At 36.1% G+C, this 22,751-nt stretch overlaps 2 protein-coding genes and 2 long non-coding RNA genes across 16 annotated transcripts; 3 read left to right on the forward strand and 1 right to left on the reverse strand.

Annotated features, from left to right (window-relative positions):
• Window positions 1–302: 302 nt before the first annotated feature.
• Window positions 303–18,109, reverse strand: LOC110904117 (ACT domain-containing protein ACR8-like). Of its 13 annotated transcripts, XR_002572360.2 has the most exons (11): window positions 17,920–18,100; window positions 17,211–17,329; window positions 16,540–16,749; window positions 16,268–16,449; window positions 16,035–16,155; window positions 15,711–15,930; window positions 15,385–15,505; window positions 14,752–14,952; window positions 14,462–14,518; window positions 14,187–14,243; window positions 303–545 (listed from the first exon to the last, which is right to left on the reverse strand). XR_002572360.2 is itself a non-coding variant. In XM_022149941.2 (6 exons), the coding sequence occupies exons 3-6, from the start codon at window positions 16,541–16,543 to the stop codon at window positions 15,909–15,911; spliced, it is 324 nt and encodes a 107-aa protein (XP_022005633.1). In that variant the 5' UTR covers window positions 16,544–16,749; window positions 17,211–17,329; window positions 17,920–18,100; the 3' UTR covers window positions 15,643–15,908. The 13 variants fall into 13 exon arrangements, 1 of the variants encoding a protein (XP_022005633.1); XR_002572361.2 differs by having other exon boundaries at window positions 15,385–15,565; window positions 16,268–16,749; window positions 17,920–18,103; XR_002572363.2 differs by having other exon boundaries at window positions 15,392–15,505; window positions 16,268–16,749; window positions 17,920–18,102.
• LOC110904119 lies at window positions 1,605–3,950 on the forward strand. The gene is made up of 3 exons (XR_002572369.2): window positions 1,605–1,832; window positions 3,284–3,373; window positions 3,902–3,950. It is a non-coding gene; the product is annotated as an uncharacterized LOC110904119 (long non-coding RNA).
• Window positions 11,550–13,895, forward strand: LOC110904118. Its single transcript, XR_002572368.2, has 3 exons — window positions 11,550–11,777; window positions 13,229–13,318; window positions 13,847–13,895. It is a non-coding gene; the product is annotated as an uncharacterized LOC110904118 (long non-coding RNA).
• Window positions 18,110–20,982: 2,873 nt separating the features above from the next.
• LOC110906019 (BAG family molecular chaperone regulator 2) lies at window positions 20,983–21,845 on the forward strand. Its single transcript, XM_022151370.2, has 2 exons — window positions 20,983–21,313; window positions 21,419–21,845. Exons 1-2 carry the CDS (start codon window positions 21,061–21,063, stop codon window positions 21,649–21,651), a joined length of 486 nt encoding a protein of 161 aa, XP_022007062.1. The 5' UTR covers window positions 20,983–21,060; the 3' UTR covers window positions 21,652–21,845.
• Window positions 21,846–22,751: the final 906 nt, after the last annotated feature.

A 22,751-nucleotide genomic window follows, 5' to 3' on the forward strand; every position in this document is an offset into this window, starting at 1 on the left:
CGATAATATATTAATAAAAAGTTTGGTTTTCGTGATACGTAATTTGTTTTATCTAAAAATATCGTAAATTAACACTTTAAATTTGAAAATAATATTTTAATAGAAAAATAGAAGCATTCTATTCGAAATTCAAAGTAAGATAAGATTAATACTACTTTATTATTTATCTAACTAGAGGGTAGGCCCGTGCGATGCACGACATGACCAACAGTTAGTGTCCTTCATTTTGTTGTGCGTTTGGGAAAAATGTTTATGTATGGATAAAAGATAATTAGCCAAAAGACAATGTAAGAGAAGTCATACAAAACGTGATAAGAGCTTGTACCATAAGCCGGCCACACAAAATTTAAGGCGTGCATAACACAGGAAACTTTGTTTGCGGAATCTGTTTAAGAACAAACATGTATGCCAAGTCTAAAAACATACATTACAGGAAAAAAACTTAAAGGGGTTCATAAAGCTTCCGGTTTTATTCAATAATTCACCAAATCTTCTGCCGCTAATGCATGGCCATGTAGTCGACGTTCCCCTTAGTAGTTTCTTGTCTACAACAGGTTTAAGGAAGTAAACATAAGCAACGGGTATGAGCTAGTCAAATTGTAACACCTCGAAATTTTTGCGTCCAATAATGTGCCGACACGTGTCCTAAGTTTACACGTGGCATTGAAGGACTAAAATTGACAAACCTTGAACATATGTAAATTCGAGGATTATAAATGTCAATCAAGGGTAATATACTTTATAGTATCCCTAAATGATGCTCGTACCTTCAAACGGATAAATCATGGATCGTACGGAAACGAAACGTGAAAGAAAGTGAGAGATTACAAGCTATAGGGGTTAAACGTGTCAACATGTTTAATTATACCTCTGAGTGACCATTTAACGAACCCGAGGCTTCGTAACAGTAAAATACGCTCACTAGAATATAATATATAAATTTCGCGAAGTTCCGTTTTAAAACGAGAAAGTTATGATCAAATCCGTATGCGAGGGGTAAAAAGCGTCAATAATAAAGGTTAAAACCTTTCTAATAATATTGAAAATAACCAAGGGGCCGAATAATACATATAAATAACACGAGGCCCTTAGTTGTAAATAACCAAGGGCCAAATCGCAAAGTTGCCCCTTCGGTTCCGAAAGGTCAGGTTATTAATTACAAAGATTCTGATCATGATTATAAAAGATTCAAGTTACCCCTTCAAAACCCGAAAGGTCAAGTTGATGATTACTAAAGATTTCATTATTTATTACTAAAGATTTTATCATTATTACCAAGATTTAGTCATGATTATAAAATATTCAAGTTACCCCTTCAAAACCCGAAAGGTCAGGTTAATGATTACGAAAGATTTCGTTATTAATTACCAGATTCTCGTAATCGTTTCAAAAGATTTAAAAGCCTTGAAAAACCACCCTCTCGCGACCCGCGTTGAGATTTGGGGTAAGTGAAGGCGGGCCGCGAGCCCCCTAAGATACGCGCATGATTTTAAAAACCAGGCGACCCGCGTACAAGGTGCATGGTTCCCCCATGCGGGCCGCGTCAGGCGCCCAGATGCAGAAACATGCTTAACTTAGCTGTTCAGCCTTCTAAAAGCCATGACCTGCATTTAAACCTTCAAAGTGACCCCTAAACAACTCCTAAACACTAGGGACACATGTTGGAAGGTTGGGGTTAGTTGGGGGACTTGTGTGTCAAAATTTGTTGTGAAACCTTACTATAAAAGGGCATGTTTGGTTCATAACCAACACACAACTCAAAACACACTCCTCTGGTCATTCTAAAGGCTCTCAAGCATTTCTCTGTATACTCTAAGCAAGACCCAACTTCTGTAAGTCGTCTAGATCCTTTGTAGTTTGATTTATGCTTAGATAACTACTAGAAACCAAACCGTCGTAACTACGGTTTGACTTCAAAATAAATCCGTAATGGCTCAGTCTTATTGCGGATCAAAAGTAGTTATGAGTTGGTATTTATGTGGGTAATAAACCCCTAAAAGGGTTTCCCCTGATCACCACTCTAACCATGTCAAATGTCGAGTCAAACGTGCACCTAAAAAAGTCAACAGAATGTCGTTTTGGCGAATCTTGCATAATCTGTAATGTATATGCTATGAAACCTGTTTAGACACTCATAAAACATGATATTAAGTATATAAACTTGTTTGCGCTCGTTTGAATCGACCATTTGCTATATTGAACCGGTTCGGAGCCGAATGTCGCAAAAGTTTGACTTTTGCATTGACTTCAGTTCTGACCCGTTTTAGTGAGGTATAGATATGCCTTAGGACTCTCTTAGGACCAGGTTACATGATGGTATAACCCTCTGTGACCGGTTCATTGTTTGTCCGAGTCTTTTACGCATTTCCGCTAATCGCCTAAAAGTTGACCGTAACGCCCTTTATAAATTTAAACGAGGTTTTCGGACATGTGAACGGATCATGACCTTGGTTACTGATTTCTAAGCATGTCCCTAAAATTTCATGTCAATCCGAGGTCCAGAATAGGAGTTATGCCAAATGGCGCAAATTTCGGAACTTTGGTAATTAAATAGCGCATTTAGCATAACGCCTACCTAAACCAAGATTTCGTCCCCAAAACTTTTACCTACTGTTGTAAAATAATATTTGGGGATTTTTAAAAATTTTTAATCATTTTTACCCTGCTCATAACCTACGGTTATGGCTACGGTTCGGTAAATACCGAATATACCCTTTTGGGCCGTAACTTGAGTTCTATAAGGTCTTTTGACCCGATTCCAGTTGCTACTGATTTTAAATAATAAATAAAGTATTTTAGACTTTATAAACTGGTCGGGAAACTCAGATTCCTTGTAGAACTCATAAACCCCTTTAAGAATCTTTAAAATGACCGAAAAACCCCTACGGGGCGTATAAAGGACAAAAACTCGTTACGGGCATTACGGAAGGTATCCTACTGATACCACAACCTCTTTAAGGCATATTAACTTAGGAAACAAGCGTAAGACTCTTACGGTTACCCGATGCGCCTTTTGCGCGTACGGTTCGGCGTACGTAACTAGTTTACATGAATTAGCCGATGCGGGTCAAACCATATTGTTTTGACCCCAAAATCCAGAGTGTGAATGTAAGACCCATATAAAACAAGTCTTCGAACTTGTTTGGGCGAAATCACCACTTGTTCCCGGTTTTCGCCTTTCACGCGATTACCGTATATATTCCTTTGAAACTGACCGGTCTAAGCTACGGCTATTATAAAGACCCGTTAGGATTCTAATAGGTTGATAAAACCTTCGTTCCAGATTAGGAACCCAGTAAAAGTACTTGCGACTACTGATTAGAATATACGGCTGAGTTATTATTCTTGCTATTTAAGACAGGAGCTAGCTCAGGTAAATACTCTTAACTTATTTCCCTATACGGGCTTGGGATACGGTATAATAATACCGCTTGGTCGGGTATTGAATATTTAATCGGATTGTGATTAAGTTATTGAGGTAACCCGGTTTGATCTGTATTGTTTGAAATAAAAGCCTTTAGGGGTTAATGACCATGTCCCGGATATCCTTGACATCATTGTATTATAAAATGGTCACGTCTTATGCACGGGGTGTAGGCATACACCTGACAGTTGCATAAGGGAAACGGTATCTCACGCTCAGTGGGCCTATACTTGTGACGTGTCTGTTAATCTTGACTCGGTTTCTATATCGGGCCCTGAACGTACAACGAACATGTAAAACTGTATACAAGATCATAACTATGATTGTCCCAAGTTATAAAAAGATTAATCTTGCCTCTGGGTATTTTAATCAAAAGATATTTTGTGCCATGTGCATTCAAATAAATTTTCAATCATTTTCCAAAATGAGTCAGTTGAGTGTATTTACCAGTGTAAACTGACGTATTTTTCCAAAAAGATTAAGTGCAGGTGCTATACGTAATAGGCTGGCTACTCCAGGCATCATTATTCAAGTCTTGCAAGCTTTAGATGTCAAAGTCTGTTGAACAATACTTTTCGATATTATTATTTGATCCCCTGTGGATACCTTTCGACTATTTGTAATACATTTGATATTACGAACAATAGTTGAATATAATTATCTTTATGCTTCCGCTGTGCATTATTATATTGTGTGGTTTGACTATGATGTCTCCAACTACGTCACGGTAATCCCCACCGGGCCCACCGGTGATACACGTGGAAATCGGGGTGTGACAGGTTGGTATCAGAGCCAACATTGAGTGAATTAAACACTATCCTTATGTGTTTAATCTCAATGACACAATTGCACATACTTGAGTCTAGACTTAACATAGGAATGTTCTAAATTCTGATATGGAAATTTTGCTTCCAAATTTTTATACGTCGCCAAGCGAAGGAGCTGTAATAGGAAGTCTCCACATCCAGAGTCTTGAACTGCTGAGCTTCGTACCGCGACCAGGATGAAACGTGCAACCAAGGAGAAAGCATTCAGGAAATGAATAAAGAAGAAACTCCCCTTGCTGAAGATCGTTTCCTTAATAAGTCTTTATAAGAACATATTTACCTTTCAGTCCCTTCGAGGACAACATTATTATTTTCAAGTCCCGCTTAGGGCAACTTTATACTTCCACTTTTATATAATGGAATGATTAAGTTTAGACTTTCATTCTAAATAAGAAATATTAAATAAATCAAAACCTTTCCTTTTATTTGATCTGCCTAAATAAAGAATCTTAAGGGGGTGAAACCTAGCCTGGTGTCTTTTAAGATCCGGTCATGATGGTACGACCTAATTAAAAGATTCAGATTCGCTGTTAACCTATGTAAGCATGTTAACAAATCATGGCAGATGTGATTCGTTAAAATCGCACACGTCATTCTTATACAATAATCCTTTAAAGGATTTCAAAACCCAAATAAATGATTCATAAATCATGGGTTAAGTCATCAATAAAGATGATCACTTATTAAAACATCCATTAGTGGTGTAGTGCCTACGGGCCAAACTTATTAAAACATCCATTAGTGATGTAGTGCCTACGGGCCAAACTTATTAAAACATCCATTGGTGATGTAGTGCCTACGGGCCAAACTTATTAAAACATCCATTAGTGATGTAGTGCCTACGGGCCAAACTTATTAAAACATCCATTGGTGATGTAGTGCCTACGGGCCAAACTTATTAAAACATCCATTGGTGATGTAGTGCCTACGGGCCAAACTTATTAAAACATCCATTAGTGATGTAGTGCCTACGGGCCAAACTTATTAAAACATCCATTAGTGGTGTAGAGCCTACAGGCCATACAAATTGTCATATAAAACACAAGGGCAGTGGTAGTCTATGACTCCCTGTCAGAAAAAGGTAATGAACTAGGTTCAAACCTCAAGGCTTTGATTCTCTGAAATCCTAGCTTATAAGGTATAAATGTCCTAGTGACTAGGCCTATTGTGCCAGAATACCTTCATGCTGTGATTCTCTGAAATCATAGCTTATAAATTATATATGTCCTTGTGACTAAGCCTTTTGTGCTATTACAAAATGCCTCGATCCCAGACGATCATGGCTTATAAATTAAACTTGTCTACGCGACTAGGCCAATTGTGCTATTATTAACTTATAAATTAGGATTTATGATAAGATCCTAAATAAAATAAATATCCTTCCTTCCCTGCCAGTAGGCATTTTTAAAAAGAAATCTCAAGGGTAAACCTAGCCTATATGACGAGGCCAAGATGGTAGGACCTATTCAAGAGATTCAAATCCTTGTTACATCCGTAAAATGTTAACACTCCTGGCAAACGTGGTTCGATAAAATCACGTAAGTCATCCCTAGATTGGGTTATTCCAAACCTTCCTTATTAAAATAATCATCCCTTAAGGAGGAAGTGCCACGGGCTATAATACACTGTCCGATTGCGACATCAACAATTGTGATCTTTTGAAATTCCCCATCCTAAGGGGATGAGCTATGCTCAAAGCCCTCTAGACGATAATCCTGTCGTCATGTCATTATTATGACCACTGAATGACAGTTGATTTAAATTAAAGTACTAATCCTGTCGTCATATCATTATTATGACCACTGAACGACAGTTGATCAAATTAAGTGCTAATCCTGCCGTCATGTCATTATTATGACCAATGAACGACAGTTGATTAAATTAAGTGCTAATCCTGCCGTCATGTCATTATTATGACCACTGAACGTCAGTTGATCAAATTAAGTGCAAATCCTGTTGTCAAGTCATTATTATGACCACTGAACGACAGTTGATCAAATTAAGTGCAAATCCTGTCGTCATGTCATTATTATGACCACTGAACGTCAGTTGATTAAATTAAGTGCTAATCCTGCCGTCATGTCATTATTATGACCACTGAACGACAGTTGATTAAATTAATGGCACTGATCATGTCGTCATGTCATTACTGTGACCGCTGAACGTATCATCAGTGCAATGACTATATGTCTTAACATCTTACGAGATGTTAATTGATAGGCCCCCAGGCCAGAAATTTTAATAAAGACAGTCGTAACTTACAACTCCCTGTCAAGAAAAGGCAAGAACACGTTCAGGCCTAAATACCTTAATTCTACAAAATCAAGGTTGATAATATAAAGTTGTCCCTGTGACTTGGTCTCTTGTGCCATAATTATATAATATTAAATTAGGATTTATGATAAAAATCCTGAATAATATAAACATCCCTCTTTTCCCTGCCAGTATGCAGTTTAAAAAGAATCTTAAAGGTGAGACCTAGCCTACACGGCCAAGATGGTGAAACCTACTCAAGGGATTCAGATCCTTGTTAACACCTAAGCACGTGTTAACACTATTGACAAATGTGATTCGGGAAAATCACAACAGTCATCCTTATATTGGATTCTTCCAATTTTCTTATCTGGCCTAGTGATTTAGAAATCACGGCTTGTGTCATCCTATAAGATGATCACATTATAAACATCCGATAGTGATGAAGTGCCTACGGGCTAAACTTGTTGTCCGATAAGACAATGACAGTGGTGGTCTGTGACCTCCTGTCTAAAAGTGTTGGACCAGGTCCAAGCAAAATAATCGGTAGGATCCATACGATCTCGACTAATAGCATCTGAGAAGATGATCATATTATAACCATCCCTCAGAAGGGAAATGCCCACGGGCTATACCTATTGTCCTAAAAGACAAAAGACAGTTGAAGTCTACAACTCCCTGTCAAGAGAAGGTACTGAATGCGATTCAAACCTTAATACCTTGATTCTCTGAAATCATGACTCATAAATTAAACCGTCCATGTGACTAGGCCTTCCGTGCCACTAGTAAAACTGTTATTGTTTTTTATAATTAGGTTAAGTTATAATACAAATCCTAAACAAATGTGATTAATAAATTAACCAAATATGGTCTCCGTTACCATGGTTAATGAATTGCCATAAAAGACAATTCCATAATAAGCTCCCAAGTAACCTATTGTCCTTGTTTTATGTAACAGTTCAATTAAATGGCTGGCTCAGATAAAATTAATAGCCACCCAATGGAGAACAATGATAACGCCCGAATTAATTTAACGGGTGCTGAACTAAAAGCGTTGGTAGACGACGCAGTTAAGAAGGCCTTAGAGCGGCAGTACGAAGAGTATAGTGGGACTCGTAGTAGGACCCTATCTATACCACATTCGAAGCCTCCTTCCAAGAAGGATGAACCCAAGAAGGAAGATGACGAGCGTCACTCTTCTAATAATCACAGCGATCCGTCTCAACAGATCATACTGAATCAAGGACCCCATGATAAGGGTTGCTCCTACAAGTACTTTGTTTCATGTAAACCCTGGGATTTCACTGGGGAGAATGGAGCTGTAGATTGTATGACATGGTTAGATGAAATGGATACGGTTGTGGACATCAGCGGATGCGCTGAGAGGGATGTGGTCAAGTTCGTGTCGCAATCATTTAAGGGTGAGGCCTTAGCCTGGTGGCGGTCGTTGATTCAAGCCACCGGGAAAATCCCTTTGTACAACATGACTTGGGATCAGTTCGTTACTCTTATCGAAGAGAATTACTGTCCTCAACATGAAGTTGAGAAAATTGAAGCTGGCTTTATATCCTTGGTTATGACAAATTTAGATTGTCAAGCGTACCTCACCAATTTCAATACACTGTCCAGACTGGTTCCTTACCTAGTAACACCGGAACCAAAGAGGATTGCTCGCTTCATTGGGGGTTTAGCCCCAGAAATCAAGGCCAGTGTTAAGGCCTCAAGGCCTGCTACGTTCAGGTCAGCGGCAGACCTGTCGCTATCTCTTACACTTGATATAGTCAGAGGCATGGCTGCCAAGGCCTCTGAAAATGGAAAGAGAAAAGGGAGGATGAGAATTCTCGTCGCTCCGATAGGAAGAGTTCCGGGTTAAAAAGAGACAGTCAGCAGTCGGTTGAGAAGACCAAGTGCGAAACCTGTAGGAAATACCACCTCGGGAAATGCAGATTCGAATCTCAGCCCCTACCTTGTGGAATTTGCAAATCACAGGAACATAAAACCCTGGATTGCGAAAAGCTAAAAGATGCAACCTGTTACGGTTGTAACGAGAGGGGGCATGTCAAGACCAACTGCCCTAAGAATCAGAAGAAACCCGAAGAAGCCAAAAGAACAAACGCATGAGTCTTCGGAATGAACGGCCAGAAGATGGTGCAGTATTATAAGGATACAGCGGGTACCTTTCTTATCAAACGGATATGAAGAAAATAGTTACTACTGGCACATATAATTCCATAAGAGATCATATTTGTTGAGAACTATTGACTCCGCATGTTTAGGATCTCAATCATTTGATATGAGATAGGAATTTGTCATTTGTACCTAAGAAAACGCTCCAACAAATCTTAGATCGATGTTGTATCTATTAAAAATCACTCTGTTCTGATATCCTCGTGGCAGACTTTTGAGCTGTCCAAAAATTCATCAATATAATAAAGACAGAAGTGACGTTTTGATCCCCTGTCAAGAAAATGATGAATTCGGCCGAACCTTAAATGCCGTTTATGGTCTTTCATGACCTAGACTAAACATAATGAATATATATATATATATATATATATATATATATATATATATTAAATAACGTTCATTGAGAATGTTAGTACTATATTAACCTATATGGTCTATAAATACCATGGTTAGTATATATTAAGGCCATCTAGATAAAGAGTGACAGTTGTTGGTTTGCAACTAATAAATTGTTTTAATGGCATTAGAAATCTGGAGTACTTTCCCTAACCTTTACCATAAATTTAAATGCCAAAAGTTTTATTTTGAATCAGATACCAATAAATCCTTCATAAACAATAAATATAGCAAGCTTTTTACAAACGTTTCATAAAACCCTATATATTTAGCATAATGTAAAAACCTACGGATGGAAAATTCATAAGAATCCTTCCGAAAAATCTAAAAGTACTCTTTCTTCGCAATAGAGTACGACAACATATGTTATTATTTCTCATTGTTTTTCTATCACCTACGAATGCCAAACTATGTTTGATAAAAGTACCATATGAGGATTGGCGTATACTGGCATGTCCCATAGATTATTTCCATGCCTGATCAGTATGGAAGTTAATACATGGAACCCCGGAACTACCCCAATGATCATATTATACAAATATCGACTAGTAGTATTCAAAGAAGATATCCATAATATTGTCCAAGTAAAGCGTTCCGAAATAAGGAATTCATGGACTTATAACATAAACATATCACGTATTAACACAAATAATAATGAAGGAACAGGAGCCTGAAATATGGAAAGTCTCTGTAGTCTCCCTGTATCTCGATTATCTCTTTCTAAGATTATCCTGTTTATCTCCCGAAAGGTGAGAAGGGTTAAGATGCATATCCCGTTTAGGACTGCATCATTAATATGAGACCTACCACTAATCGAATTCTCCTACAACAATAACTGCCGTACCAGCATAAAGGCTGCGCCTTTCGAGGCATATACGGTAGTAAGTATAGATCGCCTGTTTGTTGGACGGATGTTGTAAAGGTCCAACTATCAGGACCAGAAATAGCCTTCGAAATAACGGACAAGATTGTCCAGACTCGAGGCCAACTCAAGTCTGCCCGAGATAGGCAGAAGAGTACGTAGACCCAGAATCATTAATTGGAGTGATGCGGTTTGGAAGAAAGGCAAGCTAAGCCCGAGATACATAGGACCTTTCAATGTTACCAAATGTGTCGGGTCCGACGCCTATGAGTCGAACTTACCGGAAGAGCTCAATGGAGTTCACAATGTGCTCCGCATCTGCAATCTAAAGAAATGCTTCACCGATGGATCATTGATGATACCTCATACTGATGAACGTATAAATGAGAACTTGAAGTTTGTGGTAAAGCCTTGTCAATTAAAGACCGACAGGTGAAGAAGCTTAGAAGAAAACATGTGCCTATAGTAAAGGTTAAATGGGATGCCCGGAGAGATCCCGAAAATACGTGGGAAGTTGAATCCACGATGAAAGAAAAAATACCCCAAATTATTTGAGTAAATCTCGGGTCGAGATTTATTTTAAGGGGGTGAGGATGTAACACCTCGAAATTTTTGCGTCCAATAATGTGCCGACACGTGTCCTAAGTTTACACGTGGCATTGAAGGACTAAAATTGACAAACCTTGAACATATGTAAATTCGAGGATTATAAATGTCAATCAAGGGTAATATACTTTATAGTATCCCTAAATGATGCTCGTACCTTCAAACGGATAAATCATGGATCGTACGGAAACGAAACGCGAAAGAAAGTGAGAGATTACAAGCTATAGGGGTTAAACGTGTCAACATGTTTAATTATACCTCTGAGTGACCATTTAACGAACCCGAGGCTTCGTAACAGTAAAATACGCTCACTAGAATTTAATATATAAATTTCGCGAAGTTCCGTTTTAAAACGAGAAAGTTATGATCAAATCCGTATGCGAGGGGTAAAAAGCGTCAATAATAAAGGTTAAAACCTTTCTAATAATATTGAAAATAACCAAGGGGCCGAATAATACATATAAATAACACGAGGCCCTTAGTTGTAAATAACCAAGGGCCAAATCGCAAAGTTGCCCCTTCGGTTCCGAAAGGTCAGGTTATTAATAACAAAGATTCTGATCATGATTATAAAAGATTCAAGTTACCCCTTCAAAACCCGAAAGGTCAAGTTGATGATTACTAAAGATTTCATTATTTATTACTAAAGATTTTATCATTATTACCAAGATTTAGTCATGATTATAAAATATTCAAGTTACCCCTTTAAAACCCGAAAGGTCAGGTTAATGATTACGAAAGATTTCGTTATTAATTACCAGATTCTCGTAATCGTTTCAAAAGATTTAAAAGCCTTGAAAAACCACCCTCTCGCGACCCGCGTTGAGATTTGGGGTAAGTGAAGGCGGGCCGCGAGCCCCCTAAGATACGCGCATGATTTTAAAAACCAGGCGACCCGCGTACAAGGTGCATGGTTCCCCCATGCGGGCCGCGTCAGGCGCCCAGATGCAGAAACATGCTTAACTTAGCTGTTCAGCCTTCTAAAAGCCATGACCTGCATTTAAACCTTCAAAGTGACCCCTAAACAACTCCTAAACACTAGGGACACATGTTGGAAGGTTGGGGTTAGTTGGGGGACTTGTGTGTCAAAATTTGTTGTGAAACCTTACTATAAAAGGGCATGTTTGGTTCATAACCAACACACAACTCAAAACACACTCCTCTGGTCATTCTAAAGGCTCTCAAGCATTTCTCTGTATACTCTAAGCAAGACCCAACTTCTGTCAGTCGTCTAGATCCTTTGTAGTTTGATTTATGCTTAGATAACTACTTGAAACCAAACCGTCGTAACTACGGTTTGACTTCAAAATAAATCCGTAATGGCTCAGTCTTATTGCGGATCAAAAGTAGTTATGAGTTGGTATTTATGTGGGTAATAAACCCCTAAAAGGGTTTCCCCTGATCACCACTCTAACCATGTCAAATGTCGAGTCAAACGTGCACCTAAAAAAGTCAACAGAATGTCGTTTTGGCGAATCTTGCATAATCTGTAATGTATATGCTATGAAACCTGTTTAGACACTCATAAAACATGATATTAAGTATATAAACTTGTTTGCGCTCGTTTGAATCGACCATTTGCTATATTGAACCGGTTCGGAGCCGAATGTCGCAAAAGTTTGACTTTTGCATTGACTTCAGTTCTGACCCGTTTTAGTGAGGTATAGATATGCCTTAGGACTCTCTTAGGACCAGGTTACATGATGGTATAACCCTCTGTGACCGGTTCATTGTTTGTCCGAGTCTTTTACGCATTTCCGCTAATTGCCTAAAAGTTGACCGTAACGCCCTTTATAAATTTAAACGAGGTTTTCGGACATGTGAACGGATCATGACCTTGGTTACTGATTTCTAAGCATGTCCCTAAAATTTCATGTCAATCCGAGGTCCAGAATAGGAGTTATGCCAAATGGCGCAAATTTCGGAACTTTGGTAATTAAATAGCGCATTTAGCATAACGCCTACCTAAACCAAGATTTCGTCCCCAAAACTTTTACCTACTGTTGTAAAATAATATTTGGGGATTTTTAAAAATTTTTAATCATTTTTACCCTGCTCATAACCTACGGTTATGGCTACGGTTCGGTAAATACCGAATATACCCTTTTGGGCCGTAACTTGAGTTCTATAAGGTCTTTTGACCCGATTCCAGTTGCTACTGATTTTAAATAATAAATAAAGTATTTTAGACTTTATAAACTGGTCGGGAAACTCAGATTCCCTGTAGAACTCATAAACCCCTTTAAGAATCTTTAAAATGACCGAAAAACCCCTACGGGGCGTATAAAGGACAAAAACTCGTTACGGGCATTACGGAAGGTATCCTACTGATACCACAACCTCTTTAAGGCATATTAACTTAGGAAACAAGCGTAAGACTCTTACGGTTACCCGATGCGCCTTTTGCGCGTACGGTTCGGCGTACGTAACTAGTTTACATGAATTAGCCGATGCGGGTCAAACCATATTGTTTTGACCCCAAAATCCAGAGTGTGAATGTAAGACCCATATAAAACAAGTCTTCGAACTTGTTTGGGCGAAATCACCACTTGTTCCCGGTTTTCGCCTTTCACGCGATTACCGTATATATTCCTTTGAAACTGACCGGTCTAAGCTACGGCTATTATAAAGACCCGTTAGGATTCTAATAGGTTGATAAAACCTTCGTTCCAGATTAGGAACCCAGTAAAAGTACTTGCGACTACTGATTAGAATATACGGCTGAGTTATTATTCTTGCTATTTAAGACAGGAGCTAGCTCAGGTAAATACTCTTAACTTATTTCCCTATACGGGCTTGGGATACGGTATAATAATACCGCTTGGTCGGGTATTGAATATTTAATCGGATTGTGATTAAGTTATTGAGGTAACCCGGTTTGATCTGTATTGTTTGAAATAAAAGCCTTTAGGGGTTAATGACCATGTCCCGGATATCCTTGACATCATTGTATTATAAAATGGTCACGTCTTATGCACGGGGTGTAGGCATACACCTGACAGTTGCATAAGGGAAACGGTATCTCACGCTCAGTGGGCCTATACTTGTGACGTGTCTGTTAATCTTGACTCGGTTTCTATATCGGGCCCTGAACGTACAACGAACATGTAAAACTGTATACAAGATCATAACTATGATTGTCCCAAGTTATAAAAAGATTAATCTTGCCTCTGGGTATTTTAATCAAAAGATATTTTGTGCCATGTGCATTCAAATAAATTTTCAATCATTTTCCAAAATGAGTCAGTTGAGTGTATTTACCAGTGTAAACTGACGTATTTTTCCAAAAAGATTAAGTGCAGGTGCTATACGTAATAGGCTGGCTACTCCAGGCATCATTATTCAAGTCTTGCAAGCTTTAGATGTCAAAGTCTGTTGAACAATACTTTTCGATATTATTATTTGATCCCCTGTGGATACCTTTCGACTATTTGTAATACATTTGATATTACGAACAATAGTTGAATATAATTATCTTTATGCTTCCGCTGTGCATTATTATATTGTGTGGTTTGACTATGATGTCTCCAACTACGTCACGGTAATCCCCACCGGGCCCACCGGTGATACACGTGGAAATCGGGGTGTGACACAAATCAAATATCTATATGCTTATAGGCAAAATATATACCTTTCACCTGGAGCGCTACCCACAGAACCATCTGAATAAGAACCTTCATAAGTAGGGCTGGGAAATAAAAAAAGGAAATGTTAGGCAGAACTTTAACTTGGATGATGTATATATTAGTAGCTCATATGCCATTATTTTGTACTAAAAATTTGATAGAATGTAACTTCGTTCAAGTAGTGAAATAGCGACAAATATTCAATTTTGAACATTTACTTAAACACAACACAAATGGATATGATGTGTAAAACGTATATGCTTATAGGCTAAATACATACCTTTCACCTGGAGCGCTACCCACAGAACCATTTGAATCAGAACCTTCATAAGTAGGGCTGTGAAAATAAGAAAGGAAATGTTAGGCAGAACTTTAACCTGGATGATGTATATATTAGTAGTTCATATTCCATTTTTTTGTACTAAAAAGTTGATAGAATGTAACTCCGTTCAAGTAAATTCCCATTTATGAACTGCAATTCAAGCTCGTTGAAGTTCAATTCATTCCATTTAGCTATTTGGCATGTATAAATAGGGGAAAAAACATAAACTAATGATTTAACTTAAATACCGCGTGTTTCTTATTTTCTCGACCATGGTGTAATATTTCTTCAAGAGTCACCAAACTTTCTGAACAGTTAGCACAACAGTGGTTTTCTTCATGTTGGCAGGTGTCTTCCGATATTCAGTCACAGGTTGCATAATGAAAGGGAGGATGCTTGAATGTGGCTGTGTATTTATAGAGACACGATAAGTAGGCTCTTGGGATGACCTGTGGCAGTTTTCATTTTAATGAAAGTTTAAATGCAAAAATGTTATAGGATCTGAATATGAGAAGTCATCAGGTGTAAAGTTGCTCGCACATCTAATTGCATCAATGATAACAAATAATAATAATAATAATAATAATAATAATAATAATAATAATAATAATAAATGATGATAACATATATTTTGATGTTATGGAATCTGAATATGAGAAGTCTATATATATATATATATATATATATATATATATATATATATATAAACCTATATTATTAAATAAAATGGATGAGTTAATTGGTTAAAATATTATTTGAAAATCGTTTGGTAATTCCTGAAAAAATGAAAAAAAAAACAATTTTAGCAAAATAAGCAAAACCCATTTCATATTTTTTTAAAAAATGTATGATAATATGAACTATGAAGGCTGAATAAGTACCACATACGCTCCGTCTTCTCCGGTATTGATGGTTGCGTGAAATACGACAGAACTTCGGTCAGCATATCTTCGGAGCTAATATTGGATGTCCATGTCGATTTTGAAACCGAAGAATGATTACCTAACCACAATAATTCTTAGAATTAACATCAGCTCCATTATCAAGCAGCAATGCAACAATCTAAAACCACAAAACACCAAAAAAAAAAACAGCATAACCACAATAATTCCTAGAATTAACATCAGCTCCATTATCAAGCAATAATGTCCAAGTAATACCGGGTTTCCAATCGCGTCTGTTACATAGAAAATGTTTAGAGCCATACCCATTGTTGTAGATATCTCGGCCTGTGTTACGTTCATCGCGTTTTCTCTAAACGTTCGTGTCACTTGGGCCAACAGCCCGGGTTTGTCGGGTTTGAATAGCTCGAGACGCACACCCTCGGGTGCCCTTCTTTCAACCGCGGCTTTTAAACACATGATCACTCGTTGCTTTTCGGCTTCTGAACTAATCGGGCTTCCATCTATATGTCTGATATAAAATTCCTGAAAAAATGAAAAAAAAACAATTTTAGCAAAATAAACAAAAACCATTTCATATTTTTTTTTAAATTGTATGATAATATGAACTATGAAGGCTGAATAAGTACCAGATACGCTCCGTCTTCTCCGGTATTGATGGTTGCGTGAAATACGACAGAACTTCGGTCAGCATATCTTCGGAGCTAATATTGGATGTCCATGTCGATTTCGAAACCGAAGAATGATTACCTGACCATAATAATTCCTAGAATTAACATCAGCTCCATTATCAAGCAATAATGTCCAAGTAATACCGGGTTTCCAATCGCGTCCGTTACATAGAAAATGTTTAGAGCCATACCCATTGTTGTAGATATCTCGGCCTGTGCTACGTTCATCGCGTTTTCTATAAACGTTCGTGTCACTTGGGCCAACAGTCTGGGTTTGTCGGGTTTGAATAGCTCGAGACGCACACCCTCGGGTGCCCTTCTTTCAACCGTGGCTTTTAAACACATGATCACTCGTTGCTTTTCGGCTTCTGAACTAACATCAGCTCCATTATCAAGCAATAATGTCCAAGTAATACCGGGTTTCCAATCGCGTCCGTTACATAGAAAATGTTTAGAGCCATACCCATTTGAAGTTGAAAGCTGAAATTTCACAGGTTTTATATCCCAACCATGAACATGGTCGGAGTTGCAGACACGCCGCCCAAACCGCCTGCCTGACCGCCCAAGTTGTAGGCGGAAGTAGAGGGTGTAGGTCCCACAAGGAAAAGGAAACTCGACCTCACCATCAACTTCAAACCACCAAATTTGTTAGAGATAAGCAACTGAACGGAATCTGCATAAAAAACTACCAAATAAGCCTTATATATTAGTAGCATATCTCTCATCTATTTTACATATATATACCTATTTATCAAGTAAACAGTTCATAACTTCTTCATCGATTAAGTAACTTTTACATATGAACCTTCAACGCACCGTAGCTTTGACCAAACTTTGACCCAAAACTACACAGGGGCACGCCTTTTTGCCCCTGATCGACACTTTTTAAACCAAAAGGCGGGGTTGAAAGCAGAATTGCTAGAACAAATCTAAACCATTCATTTCTTTTAAAGTGAAATAAAAGTTGGTATATTTATAAAAAGATTAAATGATTTCCTTACCTAATTAACTAATTTCTCTACTTTTATTTTGCTCTCTCTTCCTCATAACAAACTTCGTACACATGTGCAGATCGGAGAATTATAGTGAATTTACATGTGTGAAGATGTTTAGAATATAGATGTAGACTTTCACCTGGATTCCTATGTAGAAATCCAACTCCAGTATCTACGATCGTCAATCCCAGTTATCGCTAATCCATTGGAAGATATCAAAACACAAGCTTTTCCTGTGCCTTTATCCAACCAAACTTTCTGCAAAAAACAAAAAAAAAAAAAAAAACCAAAATCATATCAATAAACTTTATTTAAAAAAAAAAAGCAAAAGAACCCATTTCAAGAAACATCAAGATCACACCATCTGCTTTAGTAAATTACTACCTAACTCAATTCAGTATCAAACCAAATTATCATGTCATCATTGTGGGATGTTTTGGATGTGAGCATGCATCATGCATTTAAACTAATTATTGCAATTTCAAACAAATTATAATCCGCTTTACAACTCTGTTTCTAACAAACCCTAATCACCAACCAAAATACATATTCAATTACACATAAACATATACAAAAGTGAAGTCTTTATGCAACAAAAATTGTTTCTAAATAAAACCAAAAAGAATCCCAAAATCAAATCAATACACTTCACTAAAAACACAAGGATCCAATTCAAAATTACCACTATTGTTATTTCAAGTTAAAATCATCAGTTTATAGTACAGATTCCAAACAAATAATAATCCAATTTACAAATCTGTTTCTAATATACCCTAATCACCAATCAACAAACAAATTCAACCAATACACACAAAACACTAATAATTGGCAAGAACAGAATTACCTACGTTTCAAACCCTCTTCTGGCCTCCCGAGTCCCGAGCGCACCACACCACCGAAGTCTCCATCTCTGGCAGCCGACACCAACCGTTCACCGTAGGCTGAACACCCAAAGGAGTTCCTTGAAATGGTGTGATCGATTCCACAGCTTCAGAGGTTGAGAGAACCCTAATTAAAAGGAATAAGGTGGATGGAGGCGGACTTATGATTTTGTAATATATTATTTTAATCAATATTAATTTAAGTATTGCATTTAAAACATCATAAATGTTGATTTTAAAATAGAACATGTAACTAAATTTTAGATTATATATAGATTAATACATGATATGTAGAAAAAAAAAGAGACGAAAAAAATAGATGTTTGTATAGTAAATAATAATAAAAAAGTTATTTTTAAAACTCCATGTATTACACGGGCTGAATAAACCTAATTTTATATAGCAAATAATAAAAAAGTTGTATTATAAAAAAAACTAATTATAATATATTAATACAAAGTTTGGTTTTTGTGATAATTTGTGATAATAAAAAAAGTTATATCATAAAAAAACAAACGATAATATATTAATATAAAGTTTGGTTTTCGTGATACGAAAGCATTCTGTTCCAAATTCAATGTCATTAAAATTTTATGGATGATAAAATCAATATTTCATAACATACGTATTTACGCTCATATTTTGATGGTGCCTTTTTATTAATATATTTGAAATACTGAATCAAAGAAATTATTTGTTTATTTGAAAAATAAGATTTAAATAAACAGGATATGTATTTATCAAATTAATTATCCTTATATTTATTAATAAGATAATATATTTTTGTCGGAAAAATCTCATGGAGATTACTCAATAGAATGACATATGTCCCTTATATGATTTCTTTTATTATATAGTATAGATTCATAAAATTCTTTTATAATGACAAGTGTATTAACTCAAATTTGATAGATATATTTTTCAAAAAAAGAAAATCGAATACCCACTTACGTAAAACACAATGGACATAATGTTCAACACAATGAGTATTAAACTAAAAGCGCAATGGAAAGCAGACTAAAACACAATTGATAGTAGATAAAAAAAACACACTGGAAAAAATAATTAAAAACACAATGAACAACAGACTAAAACACATGGACAACAATACAAAAACACAATGTACAACAAACTAAACATAATAGATAGTAGACTAAACAAAATAACCATAACCTATAATACAATGTATAGAAAACCCACGCATTTGAAAAACACAATAATCAAAACCAATAACACAATATTGTGTCATACATTGTGTTATATGTTCTGATAATAAAAACACAATGGACAGAACTCAAAATAACATTGTGTTATAGGCATAGTTATTAAAGGCTCCAGGCGCACTCAAAGCGCATAGGTCTCGCTTGGGGCCTAGGTGCAAGACGCAAAAAAAGTGAGAGCCTGAGAAAAAAGAGTGCATAATGAAAAAAAATTAAAAATATTTTATGTATTAGAAAATTAATACTATTTTTTTAAATAAAATAAACAAAAGCTATCATATAACTTTTAATATCATCTGATTAGTACCAAAAGTTGTAAAATATTAGTGTAGAAAAGTAGTTTTCCTTAGATAAAAGTAGAAATCTGGCTGAAATCTTGCCGGAATTTAGAGAATTTAGTCGGTAACTTTCCAGAATCTAGGAATCTTGCTGAAATCTGCGCCTGAACCATCATCCAGAGAATTAAAGCGCAATTGCCTTGACTTAAAGTACAATTGTCTCGCCTAGCTTGGAAAATAGGCCTAGGCGCAAGAGGCGATGGCTTTTAACAACTATGGTTATAGGTTCTGATAATAACACAATGTATAGAAACCATAGTAAAAGCGTAATAACCAAAACCCAGTTAAAAATACAATGATCAGAACCTTTAACACAATGCATACAAAACCTAGTAAAAATGTAAATTTTATTTTATATTTATATAGTAGTTTGATACTCATATAATAGATAAAAAAACCGTTCATTAGTAGGGTAAGTTTTATTTTTAAAAAAAATATCATATGAAAAGTTATGGATGTTTTAAAATAATGAGGGAATTAACATGTGAATTGCATGTGGAGAAGGAAAAACAACAAATGCAGGATATTCTGTTTACACCTTTCACTAATTTTCCCCCAAATTTAGGGCATGTTTGGCTAAACTTTTTGAAACAACTTATTGACTTATTGGCTTTCTGGAAAAGTCAGTATAGAATGACTTATTGACTTATTGGCTTTTTCCACTCATATACACTCTCATTACCAAACATTATTTTGGAGTTTATGACTTTTCAAAAAAGCAATAATTCAATAAATTGTTTCAAAAAGCTTAGCCAAACATGCACTTAATGTGAACACTTCAAATTTAACATCAAATATACTATAATCATTCTCACATTCTCATTTACACTCAAATTTAAAATCAATAATATACTAGAATCATTCTCACATTCTCATTTACTTTGCACTTTGTAAATGTTGGTAATGGTAATATTTAAAAAATGATTTTAATATTTAACAAAAATAATTTTATTATTGAATAATAATTAAAAAATAATAATTGTATTTTTCTAGCTATGTTGTAAAATAGGGTGTACATAGCAACATCGGTTTCTTTATCATGAAAAAACACTTAATATTAGTTTATTTATCGACCATTTACCCCTTTTTTTCTCAAAATTTTTTTGAACGGCCCAACATAATCAATCCCGAGCACTCTTGAGGCACCCATTGTACCAGACGAGGTAATCCGAGATTAACCCGAATCCACCACCAATTCCGGAAAAAAACCCGGTAACCCACCTGCCCGTAGGCGCAATAGTGGAATTACCGGTAAAACCTGTTTGGCTCAAGGATTGAACCCATATTTCCCTGGGTTTCCTATCATTGCCCACCAGTGCCTCACTCTACACCAAATGAGAGTTGAACCTTCATCTCCCAAAAGAAATACAAGTCTTCCACCAGTTGATCTAGAGATATCTTTGGCTCTTTTTTTGCTCAAATACTAGGCTCCCACCAACACCAAAACTGTCACTAGTGGTACTATATAAGCACCTTCAACCATATTGGTCCTTGTCTCCTCCTCCCTATTGGAAAGAAAGGAAAGGCCGTTAACAAAAAGGCAACTAAAGATGATGAAGTTGAAGTCAAAGAGATTCCACAGGAGCCTTTCCAAGCTTCGCATTGGTGGCGGTAGCAACAAGGAGTGTGGTGGCACCATCACCGGAGAAATCAAATGGGAATTAAGGCCCGGTGGGATGCTTGTTCAAAAGCGAGATGTTGATGATGATGCCCAAAATGTTGAAAAAGAAGGATTTATAATGGTTAGAGTCGCAAATGGTTCACAATGGCATGACATATCAATCCAAGCAACTTCAACATTTGGTACGTTGACATCATCAAAACATTTGATAGTACTACTATGTTATTACATGTGCATATCATTCATGTTTATCTTTGAAGCTTTTATATGATCCTTTGCTAAAATAGGAGAAATGAAGATGTTGTTATCAATAGTGACTGGCATGGAGCCAAAGGAGCAAAGGTTATTGTTCAAAGGGAAAGAGAGAGAGGATGTGGAGCACCTACACATGGTTGGAGTTGGAGACAAAGACAAGGTTCTAGTGTTGGAAGATCCAGCCATCAAAGAGAAGAAACTACATGGATTATTAGTAGCTGCAACAAATGACATTGGAGCTTCTAATCATGCAATTAGTGTATAATATAACACTAGTTGATCAAGAAACAAAAATCCATTATGGATTTACTTTGTTTTAGTAATCCTAAAAGAGGTGATCTTGATGTTATGTTATGTTGATCGATGTTGTTTTTGGTATTCGTTTGATCGACCTAAATCTAGACTAGTCATAAAGTTTTCGAGTTATAACATTTTTCATGTGTAGGAGTTTAGTATTCATATCAACATATCTGAATATTTGTAGCACTCTTAAGAAATCTAACTCTAACTAAAAGTATACTATTTGGAGTTCATAATTTTCATTAGAGAAATAAATCTACAGATTTTTATATAATATAAAGATTAGTTGTAAACACAAATAACCAAAAAGCTAGTGAAGATATTCTTTTGCGATTCATTCCTATATATACTTTTAGTTATATATGTGAGTAGGGGAAGGTTCATTTGAGAAAAAATTTAAAGTGAGAAGAAAAAGAAGAAAGGACATATTAGTAAAATACTATTTCACTTATAACTCATATCATTAATTATTAACTCTTTAATTAATTAGTCAACTAATCATTAATTGTCCTACATATAATCTACAAAACCTACACATATCAAAATTTTCCTACATATACCTTACACATTATGAATTTTACCCTACACAGTCGAAATTTATCCTACGCACCTCAAAAAAATATCCTACACAACTCGTAATTTATCTTACACAACTAGTAATTTATTCTACACTTTAAATTAACTTGTTTTTTTAATTTGGAAAAAGTATATATTTTGAAAAGTAGTTACAAATTTAATTTAGTTAGTTATTAAATGGGAAGAATACAAATTAATGATTTTTGTAAGTTTACCAATATACCCTTATATTAAAATTAAATGCAAATATTAAATGAAGTAAAATGAAGCATTCTTATTGGTTGAAACTTATTCTTTTTTCTTCTTACAAAAAAATTCTTCTCATTTGAACCCTCCACTATGTGAGTATATACACATGATTTAACAGAAAATAATCTATGTAACAAATATGTATATGACAAATGGTGTTGGTTCAAATTCTTGTAAGATTAGATAGTATATTAGGCCATCCGTAGTCATAAAGCCCCTTGTGGGGCGTTATGCGACACG

The sequence above is a fragment of the Helianthus annuus genome, chromosome 14, assembly GCF_002127325.2.
Source record: "Helianthus annuus cultivar XRQ/B chromosome 14, HanXRQr2.0-SUNRISE, whole genome shotgun sequence".
NCBI lineage: Eukaryota > Viridiplantae > Streptophyta > Magnoliopsida > Asterales > Asteraceae > Helianthus > Helianthus annuus.